General features: G+C 45.1%; 1 protein-coding gene across 1 annotated transcript in view; it reads right to left on the bottom strand.

Moving 5' to 3' along the window:
* The window catches only part of celsr3 (cadherin, EGF LAG seven-pass G-type receptor 3), a 171,926-nt gene that overhangs the window by 68,694 nt on the left and 77,221 nt on the right, over positions 1-26,011 (bottom strand). Inside the window, 11 exon segments of the mRNA XM_056299484.1 lie at positions 1,136-1,193; positions 1,195-1,305; positions 4,517-4,627; positions 7,372-7,557; positions 9,839-10,008; positions 10,487-10,612; positions 12,296-12,459; positions 16,702-16,859; positions 17,695-17,709; positions 18,082-18,170; positions 18,797-18,912. Of these exon segments, the coding sequence (XP_056155459.1) occupies positions 1,136-1,193; positions 1,195-1,305; positions 4,517-4,627; positions 7,372-7,557; positions 9,839-10,008; positions 10,487-10,612; positions 12,296-12,459; positions 16,702-16,859; positions 17,695-17,709; positions 18,082-18,170; positions 18,797-18,912 (1,304 nt within the window).

Genomic DNA, 26,011 nt, shown 5'->3' on the forward strand with positions numbered 1-26,011 from the left:
CACTTACAGGTAGGAAGAATCAGCAACAGCTCATCTGGCCAACAAGGAAGACCTGTAGGCAATGGCCTCCTCCCTGTGTTTGTGTTTTCTCAAGATGAGAAGCCTATGCACTGTCTGTGAGAAACAGGTTTTGCTGTTTTGTTTTGATAAATTACCCATAATTCTCCAAATGTTTCTCACACATCTCATCCTTCCTGAGGGTGCCTGATCCATGTAACAGACGGCCTTCCTTTCATTGGCACATATTTCAGTTGTTTAATGTGATATGTCTTTGGCTGGTGTATTTTTCTCCCTTTCAGTGGACACCGGCCCTTCTTTGGCATGAGGAGAGACTCTCGATATATTGACTCACAACTATGTGTGCAGTACAGTACATCATATATTCACTGTTAACACAAATACACCAGCAGAAACAAAAGCAAAAAACAAGAAACACACTTTCCTCACTTTATCTCCCTCTCATTCATGTATTCATATCTCAGCTACATCACCTCTTATTTTATTTATTTATTTATTTTTTACCCAATTACCAATTACTCCGCTCTTCCGAGCTGTCCCGATCTCTGCTCCACCCCCTCTGCCAATCCGGCGGGGGCTACAGACTACCACATGCCTCCTCCGATACATGTGGAGTCGCCAGTTGCTTCTTTTCACCTGACAGTGAGGAGTTTCACCAGGGGGACGTAGCGCATGGGAGCATCACGCTATTTCCACCCCCAGTTCCCCCCTTCCCCTGAACAGGCGCACCGACCGACCAGAGGAGGCGCTAGTGCAGCGACCAGGACACATAGCCACGTCTGGCCCACCCCGCAGACATAGCCAATTGTGTCTGTCGGGACGCCCGACCAAGCTGGACGTCACACAGAGATTCAACTCAGCGATCCCTGTGTTGGTAGGCAATGGAATAGTCTGCCACGCCACCCAGACGTCCCATCACCTCTTATGACTGCAAATAAAAACTGCAAGTATTGTATTTTATTATGAATGGAGGATTAAATTAATAAAAGACACTAACCTGCTCCCCAAACCACCTTAGTTTTCAATTCAACTCAGCATTTTCTGTTGGAATGACAGGACTACTCCTATGGGACCAACACAAACAGGCTAACCCGGCTACACATCTCTCTCCACTCACCCGGCTCGCAGATGCAGGCATGCCGCTCCCATTGGTCAGAACAGCGGCTGTGGGAGGGGACATGGGGAGGAGACGCAGGGGTTGCCGACGTTGCAGCCATTCTCTACCTTGATGGCCCTAGACGGACGAGGTAGAGGAGGGGCATCAGGTCTCACTCCCAACCGAACACCCTGGAAGGAGAGAGAGAGAGAGAGAGAGAGAGAGAGAGAGAGAGAGAGAGAGGAGAGAGAGAGAGAGAGAGAGAGAGAGAGAGAGAGAGAGAGAGAGAGAGAGAGAGAGAGAGAGAGAGAGAGAGAGAGAGAGAGAGAGAGAAGAGAGAGAGAGAGAGAGAGAGAGAGAGAGAGAGAGAGAGAGAGAGAGAGAGAGGAGAGAGAGAGAGGAGAGAAGAGAGAGGAGAAGAGAGAAGAGGAGAAGAGAGAGAGAGAGAGAGAGAGACTTATCACAATTACAATTCATTCGTCCTGTTTCATGAGTCTACACCTGGGGTACCCAACCAGTCAGATCGCGATCGACCGGTCGATTGCGGACTGATTGCCAGTCGATCGCGAGATGATTTTGAAGAATTGAGTTAGATTTGAGAAAAAAAAATCGGCAGTCCCTTGTGTTCACATCTTGATTGACATCGAATCTGACCAACCATGAAGGGCAAGGTCAGCACTGGTCCTGTATTAGTCAGATTCAACATCAATCAAGATATTATTGGTCTCTCTACCTCGCGAGCTCTGACGTAACTTAGCGTCAAAGTGGAGAGGGGCGAGAGCCGCCGGCTAACGGTAACAATACCGACTTCTCTTTAACTTTATTGTGTGTGTTCAGCGACAACCCAACAAAAAGTGGCAGAAGCCAAAGATCGAAACCTTATCATTTCCACAGTGAATGGGAGGGAAGCTTATTTTTTCGTTTACTCAAACGCAAAATCCATCTGTGTGATCTGCACCGCGATTCTGTAACCCAACCCAGCTACAAAGAACTGGTAAGCATCCAGACTTTTGTATGCTTTTAGGTCAGCACCTGTGTGTGGGGGACACTCCGTTGGTAACGTAGTGGTGCAGATCGTGTGGATTGAACTCGGGCAGACTGGACGGTTTTTGCTACATCCGTGAACACATCGGTAGGAAGAAGGTACGGGTCGGGTTAGCTAACCCTGCTATCGGCTAGCTTCTCCACATATCGCTCTTTGTGCCGTCCTACAAGCTGACTCTCTTCACAGGGCAACTCCACAACATTACTCTGACTATTGGTAGCCATCACTTACATTTAAACTATAATAAGCTACTCATCCGTCGCAATATTTTGTTTGTTTTTGTTTGTTCGCTTTTGAATTTCCCGGTCTATCACTTCCCGCCGTCCGTCATGGCGTTCATATTCCCCGCGAGTAGGACGTGACGTCACGTGCAAAGGGTCAATACGAAGAAGGGTCATTGGGAGTGCCATTTAAAACGGTGCCAAAAGCCGTGATACAGATTTCCCAGTGAAAACAGCTCTTACCAACCAGAAAACTGCAGGAGTTTGAAAGTCTCAGCTAGCAACGCAGCAGTCCATTTTTACGAGACCCAGCGCCGAGGGTGATGCTGCAACGACAGCGTCGCATCGCGTCAGTCATGTTCTTGCTAAACTGTGAGAAGAGGCGTTTGCTGTGGCTGCGGCTGCACTCTTCGGTGATTTCAAGAATAAAACTGACATTGTGAATGCCATTAAAGACGTTCAACTACCCCGGAATACTGTCACACGGCGCTGTGAGGAAATGGCCGGGAGTCTTCATGAGCAACTGAAGAAGGACGTTGAGGCATGTGAGTGTTTTCCCCTCAGTTCGACGAGGTCAACCCATATGGCGGAATGTGGCGCAGTTCTGCATTTTCATTAGAATGGCCTTTGACGACATTATGAGCGCAGAATAAGAGCTGCTCACTATTTTGCCACTTAAAGGACAGACTAGAGGCGAAGATATTTTCAAGGATCCATGGAATTCGTTAACCCGAATAAACTGGCCACCCTTTATACTCATCTGCATTACAACTGATGGCGCACCTGCTATGGTAGGCCGTACTAATGGGTTCGTTGGATTGTGCAAGCAAAGTGATTCTTTCCCCGACTTCCTTAATTATCATTGCATAATTCACCATTAAGCGCTGTGTGGGAAGATCTTAAACATGAAAGAAGTAATGGATATTGCTATGAAGATTGAGTTCTCGGCAGAACACACACATCTGTTGCTGCATACGGATGTAAGGTTGGCTGAGCAGAGGCACAATTTGTGGAGAGATTCAGTGAGTTGTTGCTTGAAATCAGAGATTTTCTCAAGCTCACTAAATATACACAGCTCGAGGAGGACAACAAGCGGCTTTTGGATGTGGCATTCCTAACCGATCTCACCAGCATGTTGAATGAGCTGAATTTAGAACTACAGGGAAAGGATAAATGCGTAATAAACATGATCAGCTCAGGTGAACGCGTTTTAAAAGCAAGCTCCGACTGCTGTCAAGTAGGCTGCAATGCAGTGACCTGCAAAACTGCTCACATGCAGGCAGAATTTAAACGTCAGGGTAACGACACAGCACAGCTTGGTAATGCACATTATGAGGAGCAAGTTCAGAGCATCTTGTCAGAGATTGATAGGTGCTTTACTGACTTTGCATCCATTGGACCTGTTTGCCAGCTGTCTGTGTTTTCCATTTGGAAGTATTGATGTGGATGACATTGCCTCCAAAGTGGCATCACTGTTTCACATGGACAGCCCTGCTGTGGAGAATGAGATCCTCACACTTCAAACTGACACTGAGATTAAATCCAGGGCAACACAAGGGGTGAAGGAAAGCGTTCTGGGAGCTACTGCTGCAGGAAAAGTACCCCATCCTCAGGAGATGTGCCATGAACTTCGCAGCACTTTTTTGGATCAACCTACCTGTGTGAATCTGCTTTTTCTCACATGAAGATCATCAAGTTGGAAGTACAGAGCCACAATAACAGATGACTGCCTTCTGGCCTGCCTAAGGCTTGCAACCAGCTGCTACAACCCTGACTAGGAGAAACTATCCTCCTCCTCCCCAGTGTCAACGGTCCCACTAAGGTAGAGAATGACATTTATTTCTGCTTTTTTAACAGAGAACTATACAGTATAGTGGCTGTACTATTTTCTGTTTGTCCGTGTGTATTGAATGGGGTATTACAGTAATGTGGTTCCATATTTGGGCTGGTAGATCTCGGCTGGCTGACAAATGTAAAAGTAGATCTTGGTTCAAAAAAGGTTGGGGCCACCCCCCGGTCTACACTATCAACATTTATCCCTTCATGCCCCCAAATTGGATCTTAATATGTCATTCCATTCTTCTATCTGTCTTTTCATCCATTCATCCATCCATCCGACAATAAATCGATACTCACCTGTATACACCCTCTGATGCCGTTCTGCACCTCCCCAGATCCAGCACTCCACCCCACATGCAGGTGCTTCACCTTCAATGCATGGATCTCATTTCCCACTATCACTGTACCCTGATGGGGGGTGGGGGGCAAAAAGGATTAGGAATCAGGGACACTTTATTTGTCATTTATTATTTATTATTCACCGTTTGCATTCCGAATACTTGGCTGAACACAATAAACCAGAGGCTTATTCAAGCTCTCATGTGGTCAAATCTAAAATGAAACTCATACATAATAAAAGAATGTAATGAAACATGTGTTGGGGGAAGACAGGTGCAGAAAGAGGAACATGGGGGGATGGGAGGAAGAATAGAATAAGCTAAAGGGATGTGAAAGAGTGAATAAGAGTATAAAGATAAGTGACAGCTGTGTTTGAAAGGCCAACTTTTGATTCTATATAAATTAGCGAAGATACATTTGATTAAATTAGAATGCAAGGATAGGTTGAAAATGGTAACAGCAAGAGGCTGATGCAGGGGAAGGTGGAGAAAATAAAAGAGGGGGGTGAGAGATTGGAAGCAGAACAATATAGAGCAAGTGAGAGAAGAAAGGAGGAAGTTAGAAGGCTGGAAGACATAAAGAGAAGACTGACTGAGTGAATGGGTTTGACCGATGAATAAGCACACACTCACTGAGACAAACCAACACTACACACAGTACTGAGAATGTGTTCAAGTGATGTTGGCAGGCGTCAAACATGAAAGCAAAACCAGCAAGCTCCCTTATCAATATTTAAACATTGCAATGCTAAAATGGATGCTAAACTCTTGGCTTGTCAAAGCTGCCTGCACCCCAAATTATTTTAGACACTAATTACTGTCTAACTGGCAACCAAAAGGTTCATTGCTCCTATTAAAATTGTTTTCTCCACCAATTACTGAGTGTACTGGTGGATACACAAGACCACTTATCACGGTGCACTCTAATGAAAAGCATATTTGCCAGTAGATATTAATATAAAACTGAAATAAAAAAGGGAAAAAAAGCCTTGAAACCAACAAGCCTGGTATCGTGTTTAAAACAGCCTGAATGTGTGTGTGTGCAAATATATAAGAGGGTTATCTATCCCAATACAAGAGCAATCGCCATGGCCACGCACACACACACACACACACACACACATCATCATCATCATCATCCTGTAAAGTTTGATACTTGGATCCATTAGAGATTAGGGAAACTATGGGATTACAAATCCACAGTTAAGAGAGGCCACTGGCACAGCACTTGGTTATGAGTATATCTGTGTGTGTGTGTGCGTGCACGCGCACGTGCGTGCGTGTTTACTTAGCCTCAGCATACATGTTTGTGTCAGGATAAAGGTTATGGGGTTACAGGATCAAAGGTAAAGAAGCTCTAGTTGTTGCTTGCTTGCAGCTTTGCTAGAGTCAGTCTTGTGTGTGTGTGTGTGTGTGTGTGTGTGTGTATGTGTGTACCAGGTTTTTCTATGAGGTCTCCGTGAGGAAAAGGGTCTATTTTAGGATTAGGATTTGGGTTTAGGGTTAAGGTTAGAATTAGGATTAGGTTAAGGTTAAGGTTAGGCATGCAGTTATGATGGTTAAGAGGTTATGGTAAGGGTTAAGGTTAGGCGTGCAGTTATGATGGTTAAGGTTAAGGTAAGGGTTAAGGTTAGGCATGCAGTTAAGATGGTTAAGGTTATGGTAAGGATTAAGGTTAGGCATGCAGTTATGATGGTTAAGGTCAGGTTAAGGTTAGGCATGTCATTAAGATGGTTAAGGTTAGGGTAAGAGTTAAGGTTAGGCATGTAGTTATGATGGTTAAGGTTAGGGTAAGGGTTAAGGTTAGGCATGCAGTTATGATGGTTAAGGTTAGGGTTAAGGGCTAGGGAATGAATGTAGTAAATGAGGGGTCCCCACAGCCCCCATAAGTATAGGATGATATGGTATGTGTTGGTTAGGGGGGATGTTAATGCTGAGTGAAAGGATGATGGGAAAATCTGACAAACAGCTGAGTTCAGTTCAGCTCACTCTTGTACATGAAGCGGCAATCCTGAAGATTTACTTCATTTCACTGGTATATTAGTAAAACAACAGCAAGAATATATCCAAGTAATGAACACTTTTGGAGATGCTCATTTTAATGGTTTCTATCAGGTAGGGTTTCCCCGAAAAAAAAAAGTTCTATCACACTTTGGATTTAGAAACTGTAAGGATGGACAACTCCACTTCATCAGACTGAATGGTTTACCACTGTGGTAGGACTACAACTTAAAACGCCTCTGTGAGCGAAACAACATGCTTTAGCTTGGTGAAATATTAATATCTAATCAACTGCCCTTTCAGAGGAAAACTATGAAAAAATTATTTTCTTGTTTACTGATTCTGTTGCAACATACTATGAGAACATCTATTGATCACAATTATTAGTCTCAATGATTCGAGGATCAATATTATTCCCTTGCTCTTTTGGCATCTTGTATACACATTTCTTGAAAATGTGCAGATAAAATTAATGGAAAACAAGTGTTTTGATACAGCCAATACACAAAAAATCCCTTTATTCTCAAATCAGGAAGCTACTTTCACTATAATCGCAATAAAATCATAATACACAATCAATTTTGGCTCACAGTTGTTCGTCTCACTTTAAGTGATACGTGGAAAATCCACGCTATGCAAATGGCCTTTTATAAAGCTTCCTTCCTGAAAAAGCATAAAGCCTAGCCTCAGTGTAGCAAATTAGCACACCTTGTTGCTTGTGTCTGCATGTGAGTTGTTGCTGGGAGCATCATCCCATTACATTATACAACACTTCTACTAATCACATCACACGTTTTAAACCACAACCCCTACCTGAAAGAGACCAAAGTCCAGCCGCAGGGTGGCGACGTAGCGTGTCTCTCGGCCACTGCGGACATCCCGGAGCTCCAACTGCAGGTCATGCCAGCGGCCATCTGCCACCTGGACCTGGTCCAACCGCAACCGGACCGGCCTGGCAGAGCCGCGGGTTACCGAAAACACCAGCTGACCGTTTATCACCTTGGAGAGAGTCAGAGGAGAGGGACCAACAATCAGAAAGAAGATGGTGGGAGAGAAAGAACGGGACCGACTGACAACCAACGAGATGGGAGGCACTGCTGGAGAATATGAGTGTTTTATTTGTGCGTGCTTCCACAGTAACTCGTATGTGCGTGTGTGTGTGTGTGTGTGTGTGTGTGTGTGTGCTAAAATGTGTAAAACTGAGTAAGTGAAAAAAGCAAGGAACCAAATTGACATCCAATTTTGGAATAACAGAAAGCTGACAGTGAATAAAAGCGCATGCGTGTGCATGTGTGTGTGAGAATAAGCATTTGTTTTATGTGCAGGAGTGTTTCTGCCAAGATCATTGCCAGTCCTGTAGTGCCTGGACGCACCCTTAGGAATTCATATGGTGGCTTGTTTAGAGGGCAACTCACCCAATTTAAGATTCAGCTGAAAGAAAATCTAGCAAAGCTCAGAGGAGAAATAACTTTGATTCAAGCACCTCCGGAGAGGTGCAACACTGAGAAAGACTGACTTTCTGATCACTTCTTTTTTCTGATTTTGGCAATTGGTAATTGGCCAATTGTACCTGGCCAATTACCCCGCTCTTCCGAGCTGTCCCGGTCACTGCTCCACCCCCTCTGCCGAATCTGGGGAGGGCTGCAGACTACCACATGCCTCCTCTGATACATGTGGAGTCGCCAGCCGCTTCTTTTCACCTGACAGTGAGGAGTTTCACCAGGTGGACATAACATGTGGGAGGATCACGCTATTCCCCCCAGTCCCCCCCCCCCCCCCGAACAGGTGCCCCGACTGACCAGAAGAGGTGCTAGTGCAGCGACCAGGACACATACCCACATCCAGCTTTCCATCCGCAGACATGGCCAACTGTGTCTGTAGGGATGCCCAACCAAGCCGGAGGCAACATGGGGATTCGAACCGGCAATCCCCATGTCAGTAGGCAACAGAATAGACCGCTATGCTACCCAGATGCTCTTTCTGATCACTTCTAGAATTTTTATACAATTTTTGTCCTAAAATGTTGATCCAACTTTTGAGAATCTCAAAACATTCGATTGCAAGTCAGGTGCACTTAGTTTGTTTATGTAAATAAACTGCTAAAAAGGGAAACAATGAGGGCGTCCGGGTGATGTAGTGGTCTACTCTGTTGCCTACCAACACAGGGATTGCCGGTTTGAATCCCCATGTTAGCTCAGAGACACAACTGGCTGTGTCTGTGAGTGGGAAGTCGGATGTGGGTATGTGTCCTGGTCACTGTACTAGTGCCTCCTCTGGTCGGTTGTGCCACCTGTTCAGGCGGGAGGGGGAACTGGGGGAATAGCGTGATCCTCCCACATGCTACGTCCCCCTGGCGAAACTCCTCACTGTCAGGTGAAAAGAAGTGGCTGGCGACTCCACGTGTTGGAGGAGACATGTGATAGTCTGCAGCCCTCCCCAGATCGGCAGAGGGGGTGCAGCAGCGACCGGGATGGCTCGGAGGAGTGGGGTAATTGGCCAAGTACAATTGGGAGAAAAAAGAGGGGGATAAAAGGGAAACAATGAAGATTTTCAAAAAGATGTTGTAGGGATAACACTAAATTAGCAGTCATAATACTGAGCAGTCTTCTGTGCGTCTATGAAACGTTGCTGAAATTCCATCTGCCATAGATTTTCTGCCTATGGGAAAACTTTATTAATAGGCTGCATTGTATGGGAAAATGTGAACACCAACACTAAATTATGATGTAACGTCATTATGTACATATTTGCATTTTCTTGTGCAGCTCTATGTAGAGTTGATATTTGCATTTTTTATGCAACATTCGGTAAACCAGGAAGTAATTTTCCACATTCACAAAATGTTTGTCAGTGACACTGGTGGAAACTTTTACACACAATTTCAGCTGCACTTCAGAAACACACAGAGGACAGGTCAGTATTATGGCTGCTATTGGAGAGTTATCATTATAACACATCTACATACAAAATGTTAAAAATCCTCATTGTTTCCCTTTAAAGACTAACTAAATCCTAGACCATTTTAGCAGTTTGCTGACATCTATAAGTTAAAAACCATCTTAAGGTTCAAAACATGGCAGGGTGGTCTTGGTACTCTGTGGTGTTAGCATAGTAGGATAAACTCAGCTGCAGCTAACTGAATAAAACACAAGTCTTTTTGATTTAGGTGCGCCAAAGACCAGGCATTGATAGGACTGTTGACAACTGTAAGTGCTTGCCCTGTGTGTCAGTCTGTCAGTGTTGATAGGTGTGCTGGCACATCCAAATCAAATGGGCCTACCTGAAACACTAAGCTGGTGTACTTTTCAGCCTGAGCCTGCAGCAGGGTCCCCTCTCGGGCTCTGGTCCTAAACACCAGGCCCAGGTACCAAGGAGTGGAGATGGTCACGTCGTTCTTAAGATCCCACCAGAGAGCGCTGTTCCCCAGAAACCGGTGGGGGTGGGGCATCACTGCATGGGGGGGACACAGAATTGTGTTTAGTTTTTTTCAAACATGGGGTTAATACACTAAAGGTATGTAGGTGAGAGGTCCTATCTGAAAATATTAATGTAACATACGCTAACTTATTAATAATGAAGAGGCAGATAGGTTAGCTAGCACCAAGGCTTCAGTTCATAATTGTACCACTTTGAGCCTATAAATTCTGATAAATTTTCAACACTTTTCTTCACAAAATTGTGTTGATTACGTGCTACCATTATACATGATATAAACAAAAACTAAATGATGAAAAATAAAATGTTATTGAAAGTGCAAAATCCCAAACTACTTAATTCATTTGTAGCTTTTTCACCACGGTGAAATGAAAATTTCAATTAGAGTTACAACTGTTCCATAGCCCACATACAGTCATAATATATCATAATAATATCATAATATCATCACAGCCGCTCTCTGACACCTCTCAATTCTGTTATGAGTTCTCACCGTGGCTGCAATCTTTGCCTCCAAACCCTAGGGGGCAGTCACAGGAGAATGTTTCCCAACTCACGCTGCAGGTCCCACCATTCTGACAGGGGTTGGACTTGCAGAATGGCAGCTTGGCACTGCAACCTGTCAGCAGGAAGGAAGAACAGTAATGCCACTTGTGAGTCATTAATCTCAACCACATTTTTCCTGAAAAAATCCATAATATTATGTCTTAAGAGCAATTAATATCACTGAATCTAAACGGTATATGGTAAGGTTGTCAGTAGCTATAAACAGAATGAAATGTGGCAAACTGGATGACATAAAGCCAATCATTTAATCTTCACAAAAAAATCAACACCAAACAGATGAATCACTTATACATCAGGGATGCATTATAATTTGTTCATGTAAATTGTTGCCAAATGACACTAGGCCTTAGTGATAAGCTTAAGGCTGGATGTGTATACTTTATTAAGATAATGCAGTGTGCAACACTAATCTGTAATTATGTCCCAGTTGGCAGTGGTATAGGAGGCAACACCGGTCTAATTAACTCTACACCATTGTGTAGAGGGTTTTTTGGTATAAAAAGTGCAAATCACTGTTCCAGTTGTGATTTTTGCTGACCAGATTAAATGAGTAAATCTGCACTACAATGTGTATAATGTGCTGGCCACTATTTCACAACAGTGCATAACCAATTATCTCATTGTCCAGCCATGTTAAATTAGCAGGACGCAGAGAAAAGCTCTTTTCTTTTTTTCCTAGGGCTCTGTGGCATTCAACTGGTGATGCTGCATGGACAGCCCTGTTCTGGGGAGGAAGCTTTACATGCTTCTGCATACTATCCCAGTGCCTTCCTTTCTTTTTTGCATTGTTTCATTATTCCTAAGTATAGTTATTAAGTGCTTTTCATGAATGCTTTATTCCACAATATTTTACTGCACTGTCTCCCTTCACCTCTCCGCACCTACTGCACGCCTATATGTCATGGAAAGGGACCACCCCTCACTTTCTCTTCCTGAGGTTTCGTCCATTTTCCATCCTTCCATCCATTATCCGAACCGCTTATCCTGCTCTTAGGGTCGCGGGGATGCTGGAGCCTATTCCAGCAGTCATTGTGTGGCAGGCGGGGAGACACCCTGGACAGGCCACCAGACCATCACAGGGCGCGCGCGCACACACACACACACACACACATTCATACCTAGGGACAATTTAGTATGGCCGATTCACCTGACCTACATGTTTTTGGACTGTGGGAGGAATCCGGAGCCCCCGGAGGAAACCCACGCAGACACAGGGAGAACATGCAAGCGCCACACAGAGGATCACCCGGGATGACCCACCAAGGTTAGACAACCCCGGGGCTCGAACCCAAGACCTTCTTGCTGTGTGGCAACCACACTAACCACTGCGCCACCCTACTTCCATTTTGGTATTGTTTTTTTTTTTCATGTGAAGCTTGTTCCTCATTCAAATGAATGGTCTAAGGACAGAGTATTTGCCTCATTGTCGTCTACTGAATCTACCTGTTTTTCATTGTATGAATGTAAAGCCCTCTGAGACTGCCAATGTGATTTAGGGTTATTCAAATAAACTTGGCTTGACCTGGCTTGTGTTCGGATATGATATCAGATTACAACTTGATTTCTTGTCAATTACAGTCTCAAGTGAGCTGTGGGAGCCATTATGCAACATGAAACGGCACAGACGTTGTTTCTTAAAAGAACGGCTAATGATGCCCTCTAATGATGAAAGATAGTAATACCAGGTCTGCATTGCACAGCTTTAACATGGAAATGCCACGACGTCCCTACTGACCGGGGAGCGTGCCGTTGTTAGCAATGAATCCAGCCAAGTCCAGGGGCTTGCTGTCTATGTGCAGGTCCTTCATGCAGCCAATAAACTCCCTGGTACCAAAGGGAAAGTTGTCAGGGACGTTGGGGACCCCTCCCAGAAACAACGGGCCAGTCAAGTCCAGAGACCTGGGAGGCAGGAGAGACAGAGGAAAGGAGGAGAGAAGAGAACAGAGGGAGGAGAGAGAGGCAAGGATAAAAGGGGGAGAGGGAGGGAAGGGAAAGCGACGTAAAGGGAGAGAAAGCAAAACAGAACGATAAATATGGCACAAGGTCCGAGACAGAGCAAAGAGAGAAGAGCTTTGAAAGGTTAAAGGTTTAAACAACAGCAAGATCAACAGCGCGCTCAAAGCAAATGTCAAAGCAGGAAAAAGACAAGACGGCGAGGAAGCACTGATGCCAGCTCGGACTAGACAAAGAGGTCAGCTGTTAATGGACAAAAGAGGCGAGGAGGGGAGATGGAGTAAAATGCAAGAGAAAGGAGGCACAGGAGGGCAGGGGCAGAGATTGTCTGAGTAGCTTGGAATGGGAGGAGTAGGACAGACAAGATGATGGCATCGGGAAAGCGTCATAAAGGAACAAAGTGATCCAGAAAGAAATGGAAACAAAGAGAATACAGACAAAAAGAAAGATGGAGTCGAAAAAGAAAATTAAGACTGACAGAAACAGAGGCAGAGACGGATGGAAACAGAGAGTGATACAGACAGAGATGGAAAATAAACAAACCACAAACTGAATGTAAAATGTGGAAAATGTTCAAGACATTTGCACGCCAAATTCAATGCGGTTTTTGGGGGACTTGGTCAGAAAACGTCTTATCTTGCCAAGACAGACACGTCTGGAAAAAACTGACTCTACTCGCTGTCATGATGATGTGCTGATAAGCTTGCTCTCCAGAAAGAAAGACAAGCAGTAGTGGGTCTGTTAGTGAAAGGTGCACAGTCAATTTCCTGGACTCATACAAGAGCCTAAACAAGAGCACCAACACTCCTACCCCCCTAAAAGCCCCTGTTTTCAGCAACTCCTCGCCAAATGGCATCTCCCATTTTACTGTTCATAGTTTTTAGTGTTTGTTGCCCTCGTCAAACAACTCTGGCTCTTGGGACCCAAAATTTAGCAGCTTGTCGACTGACGCCTTTTTCCTTCACCCTCAGAGAATCGCTATGGTGGCTGACAGTCAAGACAGCCCTAAAAAGTCCTGTGAGACAACAGACGCTTTCGCTAGCTGTTGCATAGAACAGGAAGAAGTGCAGAAACCAAACTTGGTTTTGAAGACTGATTGACCATGACGGCAACCCGCTTCACAGCCAGTCAACAAACATCCATTTGTAGACAGTATGTGTGTTCTACATTTCTTTGTGGGCAAAATATTGGACAAACAAATCAAACCTGGTGTGCCAAGGCCTTAATGAATGAGTTACGGCAAATGTAGAAACAAACAACCAAGATGGAGCAAAAATAAGGACAAGTTGTTGGTAAATGGTCAATGGGTAACAATACGGATGGGAAACAGAGAGGGAGAGGGAGGAGAAGAAGAAGGATGGAGAAATGGAAGCAGAGAGAAATGAGACAACAGGAGGGACATGAAGGGAAAAAAGGCAGAAAGAGAAACAACAGACAGCACCCATTATCTGGTTTCTTTCACTGTCCTTGTTAACACTGCTTTTATCTATACCAACGTGTCAGACGACAAGCCTGTAAAGCTTGCAGAATTCAGAACGGATTGAAGGTGAAGATAGAGAGAGAGAGAGAGAGAGAGAGAGAGAGAGAGAGAGAGAGAGAGAGAGAGAGAGAGAGAGAGAGAGAGAGAGAGAGAGAGAGAGAGAGAGAGAGAGAGAGGTGGGGGTGTTTGAGCTGAGCAAACAAGAGATGAAGAGAGGGTTACAACAAATGTCAAGACAGTATGAGGGTAACATTAAATGGGGAGAAGAGAGAGAGAGCGAGAGTAAGAGAGAGAGAGAGTGCGAGGGAACCATGGAGTTAGTGTTTGGCCTTCCTCTTTGATCTGCTTCATCTCCTCTTCTCTCTCTCGTTCAGCATTGACAGAAACAGAACCCGGCACACATGATTACAGCTCTCAGAGGCAGGGCCAGACATCATACTACGACAGGGTTGTGTGTGTGTGTGTGTGTGTGTGTGTGTGTGTGTGTGTGTGTGTGTGTGTGTGTGTGTGTGTTTATATGCTTGCGAGTGTGTTTGTTTGTGTCTGAATGTGTTTGTGCATGCATGTGGATGTGTGTCTGAAAGCAATGGGTTGCAGATTGTGCGTGGGCTTGAAGGTGTGTACATTTGTAGGTGTGCGTATGTCTGTGGTTGTGTGTTGCTGTCTGTGCATTCCTGCATGTGGATGTGTTGGATGTGCGCAAGTGTATGCGAGTGTAGAAGACCATGAATGTAGGAGCTACACATGGAGACTTCTTGTGAGTGTGTGTTTCGATGTGTGTGTGTGTGTGTGTGTGTGTGTGTGTGTGTGTGTGTGTGTGTTGCTTCTTAGGAGAACTATAAAACTATGACAAGGGCAGACATAACACAACATTTAAATGGAATGCAGTGGATTTAAAACTGACAGTCTGACACTGAGTGCTTCCGATGCGTATATGAGACCGGGGGGCTGGTGGGGGGGGTGGAGCAAGAGAAGCCAACTGGGCTGGAAGAGGGAGCGAAAGAGAGACGGAGCGAGAAACAGAAGAAGAGGGAAAGAGGGAAAGAAATGGATCGTAATGGAATCACTCATATGCACCAGAAAAAAGAAAGTCGGAGAACTGGGAGCAGCCTCTGGTGATGACTGAGACAACCCGACACACAGGCAGCATGGAGCATGGAGACGGCAATAAAACAGCCGCCCCAGGCTCGTGAACTAAACCCTGCAAATAATGCGGAGCGATACGGAAAATTTTATTATCACGATAATCATAAAGACATTTACACAATATTTATGTATATCATGCCTACGTGTGCCAAAATACCATGTTTAAGAATCCATCTGAGGTTTGGCAAAGTCAAACTGAAGCTAGTCTTCCAAGTAATACTGCCTCAGATATTTCAGACGTCATTTTGTGAGACGTTCTAGAAAACAGATTCTTGTTATCTTTAATTTAGTCAACAAAATGTTGTGTTATGAAATTATATCTGAATTTCATCCCAGTACAATACCACTGAGCCATCCAACCATCCATCCATTATCTAAACCGCTTATCCTGCTCTCAGGGTCGTGAGGATGCTGGAGCCCATCCCAGCAGTCATTGGGCGGCAGGCCGGGAGACACCCTGGACAGGCCGCCAGGCCATCACAGGGCCCACACACACACACACACACACACACACCTAGGGACAATTTAGTACGGCCGATTCACCTGACCTACATGTCTTCGGACTGTGGGAGGAAACCAGAGCACCCGGAGGAAACCCACGCAGACACGGGGAGAACATGCAAACTCCACACAGAGGATGACCCGGGACGATCCCCAAGGTTGGACTACCCTGGGGCTCGAACCCAGGACTTTCTTGCTGTGAGGCAACCGAGCTAACCACTGCACGACCGTGCCACCCACTGAAAGATGATTAACGATAATATTTAATGAATGCCCAGTCTGACTCCCAAGCCCTCTTTCAGTATCTTCATCCCATCATCCAGCCCTTTGGCCCTCCACTTCAAATCTGATTCTGAGGTGTCCAGCCTGGTGCACCAGGCACGGGGTGCAAAGTTGTGTTGCTTTCAATTAGCAGAAAACATGAGATGCACCTACTTTAACTTTTACAGCAAACAAAGAATTTTCTTGCAAGGCTTCATCAAAAACCTTCCAAATTGTTTTTGAATCTGCCAGGAGAAGAGTGGAATAAATTCTGTTTCTACATAAGAGCTTACAGGGAAGGTTTGTTTCTTATTTTATTTTATTATTTTTTTGGGGGGGGGGCTTGGAAGATCTTGGATAATATTTGCTCTAAGACCCCGGTTCCTTCCTGAGCCTGTTTTTTGTTAAGAATATATTTTCACCATGTTGAATTTTGTCTTGCTGGCTAGCCGAAGCAGCAAGACAGCAGAATGAACTGTCGTTGCGTGAAGGATTTGTCCAGCTGTGGGGCTCTGCAGCGACCGATGAACACAGAGGAATCCCACTGGGAATTCCCAGCGTCTGGAAGAAGAGGATGACGAGGCTGAGAGGAGAGGAGGAAGAAGAGGATGACGAGGAGAGGAGAGGAGGAAGAAGAGGATGAGGAGGCTGACAGGAGAGGAGGAAGAACAGGATGACGAGGCCGAGAGGAGAGGAGGAAGAAGAGGCTGAGAGGAGAGGGGGAAGAAGAGGATGAGGAGGCTGAGAGGAGAGGAGGAAGAAGAGGATGAGGAGGCTGAGAGGAGAGGAGGGAAACTCACTTCTTGCTGCTGGTCTGCTTCCCCTGTGCGGCGCAGCTGTAGTTGCCCAGCTGCATTCCGAAGCGCAGCGACACGGCAGTGTCGCAGTCGTCAACGCTCACCACAGCAACCTTCTCATCCGACGGCCCCTGGACCTCGCCGGTCACACTGCGCTTGGGCTGGATGGACACACACACACTCACACACACACACACACACACACACACACACACACACACACACACGCCAATCCATGCATACACACAAACACCAACACACAGAGGCAAAGACACACTCAGAAAGGCACATGGCACGTACACACACACGCATGCACACACAGACACAAACACATCACACACACAGAAAGGCACATGTGCACACACACACACACACACACACACACACACACACACGCACGCACACACACAGATACACACATGCACACGTACACGTGCACACACACACAACATACATGCACGCACGCACGCACGCACACACACACACGCAAACGCACAACACACACACGCACACACAAGCACACACATGCACACGCGCACGCACACACACACAGATAGACACACACACACGCACCCACACATGCATTTGCACAACAATGTGAAACAATCACACACATATGCATATGAGTGAATATGCAGACTACATTATATGTTATCAAATGTACAGTATGATGCTCCATCTGCTCTACACAACACAAGATGTCCAGGAGATCAAATAAAGACACAATTTTCTCCCATCCAGCCATCCCATCCAACACAAACGATACATGCTACAGCTTCACTTCAGGAGCATGTCAGAGAGGAAGGGGTTTGTTTACAACCAAGAAAATTACACACACTGTACATAAGTGGGGAAAAGGCAGAGGGTTAATTGGCAGCAGAGAAACACACACATTCACACTTCACTGTATTTTGGTGAGAGAGAGAGAGAGGAAGAAAGAAAGGAAGAGAAAAGGGGAAAAAAAGCATATGTGCTCCCTGTCACACACATACTCACATAGCGTGTGGAAGGCTGAGGAGAGTGAAGAAAATATGGAGAAAATTAAGACATGGAGAATATGCATGACTAAAATGGCATGACACAAACACACCCCCATGTAATCAGATTCACACACACACCCCACACACACAGCTCAGCTCAGAATGGTTAACTGCATAAAAACCAAAACCAGCAACAGAAAAAGAAAAAGAAAAAAAAACCTCATCGGAAAAATGATGTCAACTACAATGCAAACTACCACAATGCAATGGGGGAAAAGCAACACTTCAATAACATAAGATTGAAAGATTATATATCAAATAGATGTGTGATTAACATAAAATGTAAATCCGAAATCCCCCCCACCCATCCCCCCCAACACACACAGTCTCAGGTTAAACTCACCTTGTTGTAGTAGTGGATGTGGACTGTGTGCCAATTGCCGTCACTCACACCCCCGGGCAGGAAGGGGCTCACCTGAGTGGATGACTCACCTGCAGGCAGACAGGAAACCAGGTGATGTTACAAATGAAGTCAGACAGGCAGGCAGAAATAAAGAGGGTAAAGCACGGAGATACATAGTCACCCATCCAACCATCCATTATCCAAACCGCTTATCCTGCTCTCAGGGTCGCGGGGATGCTGGAGCCTATCCCAGCTGTCATTGGGCGGCAGGCGGGGAGACACCCTGGAAAGACCGCCAGACCATCACAGGGCCAACACACACACACACACACATTCACACCTAGGGACAATTTAGTATGGCCGACTCACCTGACCTACATGTCTTTGGACTGCACCCAGAGGAAACCCACGCAGACACGGGGAGAACATGCAAACTCCACACAGAGAACGACCCGGGACGATCCCCAAGGTTGGACTACCCTGGGGCTCGAACCCATATTACTTCTAATGTTACTTGTAACTTAAAATAAGCAACACAGATAGATGCATAGATACATAATCAATCAGCATCAAAAGCAGAAATATAATTCAAACCTTAGTGCAATCACTAACTGTTCTCCATCTTCCATATGTTCTCTGCTTATTTTCTTCCCCCGTTTCCTCCATAACTCATAATGGTGCGACATATACTATACATACACATGTAAAGACAGACCTGTGGAGTATTTCAGCAGTACTTGGCCCTCCTGTATCTCCAAAGCGATGAAGTCGTGCTTTTCATTGAAGCGGCCATTGTAGAAGAGAAGACCACTGTTCTCCAGGGTGGCAAAACTGGAATTTGGAGATACACACGTGCACACACACACACACACACACACACACACACACACACACACACACACACATACACCAAGGTTACTTATTTACTGTATGTAAAATAGTAGTTAAAAATATACATCCATCCATTATCCAAACCGCTTATGGGGATGCTGAAGCCTATCCCAGCAGTCATTGGGCAGCAGGCGGGGAGACACCCTGGACAGGCCGATAGGCCATCACAGCCCCCCCCCACACACACACACACACACACACCTAGGGACATTTTAGTGTGGCTGATTCACCTGACCTACACGTCTTTGGACTGTGGGAGGAAACCAGAGCACTTGGAGGAAACCCACACAGACATGGGGAGAACATGCAAACTCCACACAGAGGATAAACCGGGATGACCCTCAAGGTTGGACTACCCCGGGGCTCAAGGACCTTCTTGCTGTGAGGTGACCGCACTAACCACTGTGCCACTGAAAATATACATATTTACTGATAATATACATAAATAAAAACATTTTCAAATGAGGAGATATGGGTACAGTGTTGTCTCCATGGCTTTGGCCTTGTTGGTGTCATTTTCGACTTCCTGCTCAGACTCAGAAACACATACCAGTCAAACTGACCACAGCAAACCCAGTGGGACTGCTTGGTCCTGTTCTCCAATACGAACAGAAGCCACACAGGCTTATTATGCAAGACAAAAACCAAAAGGGAGCTGAAACCGAGCCATGGCCATGAAATCAAAGGTACAATAGACGCTGACACATTACAAGACAGTTACACAATACATGATGGGCACACCGTGTGCAGAACAAAAACGTAATAGGACCTCACCCACAGTGCAGACACAACCTTCTGTCAGTTATAATAAAGTGTAGAAAAAGATTTATACGGGCCTGTGTGTAATCTCTAATTTCATGCTGACCTCTATTATGCAGCGTTTTGGAAATCAACAACAACCCAAATCAAAACAGGCAAGATGAGCAAATTTAAACAGTAAGGTAGCGGGCACGAAGCACGTTTGCCAATATATGCAATTCTGAAATAATTCCAGAGGGTAACATTCGCTGCAAATTCGTGCATAATTTATTGAGGACTGTGAGTGCTGAGTCTTCTGGCAGGGGTGGCGTCCAACAGCAACAAACACAACTCGGCTAGCCCAGCTCATGCGTTTCTTAATACAGAAAACTAGGGAGGGAGTGATTGTGTGTGTGTGTGTGTGTGTGTGTGTGTGTGTGTGTGTGTTGATAACTGTGGGACTCAGTAACGATCACGCAGCACCTCCTAATGATATTTACTAGTCACACCGTGCTCCTGGGGAAACAAAACCAAAATATAATACAGAGCCCCCTCAAGAGGCGGCATGACTCAGGAGGAAGAGCGGGTCATCTAGTAATCGGAAGGTCGCTGGTTCGATCCCAGGCTCCTCCAGAGAGTGTGTTGAAGTGTCTCTGAGCAAGACATAAAACCCCTAACAGCTCCTGATGAGCAGGTTGGTGCCTTGCACAGCAGCCTCCACCATCAGTGTATGAATGTGTGTGTGTGAACGTGTGGATGTGGGGCATACACTGTAAAGCGTTTTGAGTGGTCGGTAGACTAGAAAAGCGCGATATAAAATGCAGTCCATTTAAGATCATGTGAAATGTATATGCTTCCAACAATATTCTCAAATGTATATATTTTACAGTACACCGGCTCTTTTCTTTGTTTTTACTTCCTTTTACATAATTTGTATTGCTCTACTGGCTTTATAGCTCCCACTTGAACCCTTTAATTAATGGACACATCTTCTCCCTTGACTCTTAATTTATTTGTCTACTGATACTTGCATACAATAGCCTTGACATTGTCTCATACATTTTATGCATTTCATGTGAGCTATCAAATCAAGTTCCTTGTGTATGGACGCTTATATGGCCAATAAAAGAGATACTGATTTGGATTCTCAGTACAGTGAACTATGTATTACAAGCCTAACACTTGCCGTGGTGTGCCAACGCTGGTTTATTTGTTAATGAAGTGTGTGGTGCACCAAAATAATATCTCCTCAGACCATTAAACGCAGACAGGCTGACAATGTTTACATATTGGATTAATATATTACCCAATATAAATTATTATCATTGTAATCCCATGGTTTGACACCTTATATAGCCTCCTTCACAGTCTCCGGGGCGAAGGTAAACCACTCGGATTACAATCGGATTCTGTCGACTTCTTTTTATTTCTCCGGCCAAACAGCAGATATTCACTCCAAACAACTCGCTTATTACTACGCCCGCTCTCACTTACTCACCCGTCCCTCACTAAAAATACTCCCAACAGGAACACTCCCCCGGAACCAAAGCAAAGTGGTCAAAAACCGTATAATCACTGAACACGGACTAACATAATACATGTCATATTACCCATGCAGACAGACAATGTTTACATATTGAATTAATAAATTTAATGAAAATTTTTCTGGCACAGGATACAAATCCTCTACACCAGACTCGACAAATTAAAACAAACAATCATACAAAAAAGAACCACAATATAGTTATTAAAATCACAATATCACAAATAATCACAAATCACATAAATACAATAGTCTCTCAAATACATTAGTCTCACAAATAATCATAGTCACACAATACTCACAATGATCACAACTCAGCTTTATAATTGTATAAAAAGTCCTTTGTTGACCAAAATGTATCTAATCTATGTTTAAAATAATTAACTGAAGGAGCCTGCACCACATCCTCTGGAAGGTCGTTCCATGCTCTTACAGCACGAAACGTAAAGAAGTTTTTCTCTTTTCAGAGTGACACTTTAACGGGAACAGTTATAAGGAGATCCGTCTTAACTCATACCTATTATTCCACAAATAGGTAACAGGCTCAGCTGTGAAATCATATATTTTGTGAACAAGCTTATAGACTTCAGTCATGTCTCCTCTATGTCGCCTGTATACTAGAGTTGGTAGCTGTAAATTTCTTAACCTCTCTTCATATGAAACCTCTTTCAGACCTGGGATTAATTTAGTAGCTCTTCTCTGAACCTTCACAATTTTTTCTATATATTTAACTTTATAAGGACACCAGACCGAGCTTGTAAATTCAAGATGAGATCGCACCAAGGATTTATATAATGGTAAAACTATTCCCTTATGCGTGTGAAATTCAATTGAACAATCAACCATGACACCTATGTCCTTTTCCTCTTCCACTTGCTGAACCATCAAATCTCCAACTTTGTAGTTAAAACCAGTTGGCACTTGTGTTCCCAATGTGTAAATATTTGCATTTTTCTGGATTCAATTTCAGCAGCCACCTATCACACCTCCTGTGGACGGATCATGCGGCCCTGATCTGGCTGCTCAGCTTTAAGGAGCCCGAAGGCCAGGTGGCTAGGTGGATTGAGGAGCTGCAGAGCTACGATTTCAAGACCAAGCACCGAGCTGGGCGCCTGCACAGCAATGCAGATGCCCTCTCCCATCGTCGCTGTAAGGACTGCAGACATTGTGAGCGCCAAGAGGAGCGAGACAGAGCAATCCTCCAAGTGTCCACCATGCGGCAGGTTGAGCCAGAAGAGGCATGGCTGATGGCAATGGACAAGCAGGAGTGGCAAGCAGCGCAGGATAGTGATCCCACCCTGGCCAGGGTGGGACAGTGGGTCGACGGCAAGCCACGCCCCCACTGGCAAGCTGTCTCTGCCATGTCAGTGGAAACCAAGGCCTACTTTTCCCAGTGGGCCACCTTGGCCCGGTGTGATGGACTGTTGTACCGGGTCTGGCAAGCGCCGGGCCGGGGAAGAAGTGTGTGGCAGTTACTGGTGCCCAGGGACTGGCGCCAACGAGTGCTACGGCCGGCCCACGGCTTGGTGGGGGCAGATCACTATGGGGTGGCCAAGACGCTGAACAAACTGCGCCAACGGTTCTACTGGGCCGGATGCAGGCATGACACTGAACTTTTTGTGCACTGTTGTGATGCCTGCACTGCCAAGAAAGGCCTACCCAGACGCTCCCATGCCCCTCTACAACAATATCAGGTGGGGGCCCCCATGGAGTGGGTCGGTGTGGACCTCCTTGGCCCATTTCCCACCACAGACAACGGAAACCACTACGTCCTTGTGCCATGGACTACTTTACCAAATGGCCTGAGGTGTATGTGGTCCCAGACCAGAGCGCTGCCACTACAGCTGAGCGGCTGGTGTGTGAGATGTTCTGTCGGTTCGGTGCGCCCGAAGAAATACACAGCGATCAGGGGTGGAACTTCAAGGCACAGGTGTTCGCTGAGGTGTGTCAATGCATGGGGGTGAAGAAGACCAGGACAACGCCCCTCCACCCCCAGAGCGACGGACTGGTTGAGAGGTTCAATCGAACGCTCACAACACAACTCACTATTGTCACCTCACGGCACCTGCGAGACTGGGACTGTCATCTACCCTGGTCCTGTGGGCATACCGGTTGGCAGTACAAGAAAGTACGGGGTGTACACCGGCCATGCTCATGTTCAGGAGAGAACTGCAGACGCCTGTGGACTTAGCCTTTGGCACGCCCCCTGGCACTGACCTTCCCAAGATACCTGGTTTCGAGTACCTGCGGGACCTCCAACAATGTCTGGCTGAGGCACACGAGTTTGCTCGGCAGCATCAGGAACAGGCAGGTGTGAAACAAAAGCGGGCGTATGACGCTCGTTGTCAGGGCCGCTCCTTCACCCCGGGAGCGAAGGTGTGGGTCTTCAACCCAACTCAGAAGAGAGGAGTCTCCCCCAAGCTCGCCAGCCAGTGGGTGGGGGCCCTGTGAGGTGTTGGAGCAGCTTTCGGATGTTGTGTACTGGGTGAAACTGTGTGTCTGGGGGTGGGTGGTAGTTCTGCACCGGGACCGTTTGGCACCTTACCGCCCCTTGGCTGAAGAACCTGCAGATCAGTTTAGCCCACCTGGGACAGTCCCTCCTACACCCACAGGCCCTACCAACCGGACGGACAGTGGGGAACAGGGACCCGTGCCTCCGCGGTGGCGGAGACGGTTTCCCCTTCGCTATAGGGACCTTGTTGTTGGCTGAGGACAGGCGATACACTGGAGGGGGTAATGTAGTGAAGAGGCTACCCTGTTAGAATTGTGCCCTCCTGTTTTACCCATCAGGCACTGCGTTCACATTGTTAGCGATGTTATTAAATGTTGCAAGTGTTTTATGTGGTTTTATGCATTTATGTGATTACTATTTGGTGTGGTGTAATTGTAGTTGTTGTTCTGTTGTGTTGTGTAACTTTGCTACTGAAACCATGATCAACATTATTGTTCAGGTAGATGACCCCATGTATTGTTTCACATTTCTTTCAAGTTCCCATCTCTGCGTGAGTTCAATAAAGGAGACTGAACAGTTACCTTTGTCACTACTTCTATGTTCGCCCCAATATTTTACTGTATTCTTTTTTTTTTTGATGTTGTTGTACTGTTCTGTTTATATCTTTTTGAAAACTTAATAAAAACTTAAGTGAGAAAAAAAATCTTGTATCGAGTCTGTAACTTATATTACCCAATATAAATTATTATTATTGTAATCCTATGGTTTGACACTATATATAGCCTCCTTCACAGTCTGGGATGAAGATAAACCACTAGGATTACAATCGGATTCCGCTGACTTCTTTTCATTTCTCCTGCCAAACGGCAGATATTCACTCCATACCACTTGCTTATTACTACTCATTTGCTCAGCCGTCCCTCACTAAAAACGCTCCCACCAGGAACATCCCCCGCAACCAAAGCAAAGCAGTCAAAACCCGTATAACCACTAAACATTGACTAACATAATACATGTCATATTTTGCATGCATTCTCCATTTTTGAAACGACTAATAGCAGAACATTATTTAATCTTGAACTCATTCCTAACCTTACATTATTATTGAATAATTCATTTTTATCAGCAAGGGCCAGTGAAGGTACAGAACAGTGCAGTACCACTGCTATTCAGAAAGCACATAAATGAGCTGTTCTGCTAGTTTAAGCTACTAAGAGACACTCATTCCTCTGTTTTCCACAGATAGGCCTGGGGGATATGCTGGGGTTAAGGCCAACATGTTTAAACCACTGGATCAAAAGCTCTATTAGTTTACTTGGTACTACAGCTCAGATGACAAATCATATCTCCAGGCAACAAGAAATCCACTGCAAAAAATGTCTATGTCATAAGGAGACAATTCCTCATGTATTGAAAGAAGAAACCTCTCTTTGATTAACTGAGTGAAAAAACAATTTCAATAAAGTGATTTAATTTCATTGATGTCATACACTTCAAGTTATTCTTCAGGAACAAGTGACAATATCTTACATGTAACAGTTCACTCGCTTCAAGATTCCCCTGAGGGAATCCCTGAAATATGCTAATTTATATTGGAAACAAACGAAATGGGGGGGGGGGGGTTAAGCACTTGCAGAGTTTTTCTCTCCATTTGATAGTAGAAAATGGGATGTTTGGACACATTGTTTAATGACTTGAATTGATTTTTCAAATGACTAAGTAGTTTCTTAGTTATTTCTTTGGGTAATTTCTAAGTAATTTATTTTATTCTTTACTAAAGTAACATGTATGCCATTTAAACAGTAATTAAACCCTAGACTGTTTTAGTGAGTTTGTTGACATCTACAAGCTAAAAACTGTAAATGTTAAAAACATAGCAGGATAAACACAGCTGTAGATCATAACATTCAGGTGTACCAGCACACATATCAGCAATGACAGCCAGACAGATAGATACAGCACTAACAACTACCAATAGTACTGTCAATACTGGTTCTTTGGCACAACTACATCCAACAGACCCATTATGTTATTCGCTGCAGCTGTGTTTATCCTGCTATGCTAACATCACAGAGCACCAAGACCTGTCTGCCCTATTTTTAACCTTTTAGATGGTTTTCAACCTGTAGATGCGTAGTGATTCCTCATCCATGTCTGTAGGGAAATTCTCTTTAAAATGTGAGTATACACTTATTTTCAGCCTGTCTTCACCAACTCACATTTTGGAAAATAGGGGTGGCGAGCAAGACAAAATTAGTGTGGTGTTGACAATCTTAAGGTAGCAGTGCTGTAATGTAGTTATATTT

This window comes from Lampris incognitus, chromosome 2 (assembly GCF_029633865.1).
Source record: "Lampris incognitus isolate fLamInc1 chromosome 2, fLamInc1.hap2, whole genome shotgun sequence".
NCBI lineage: Eukaryota > Metazoa > Chordata > Actinopteri > Lampriformes > Lampridae > Lampris > Lampris incognitus.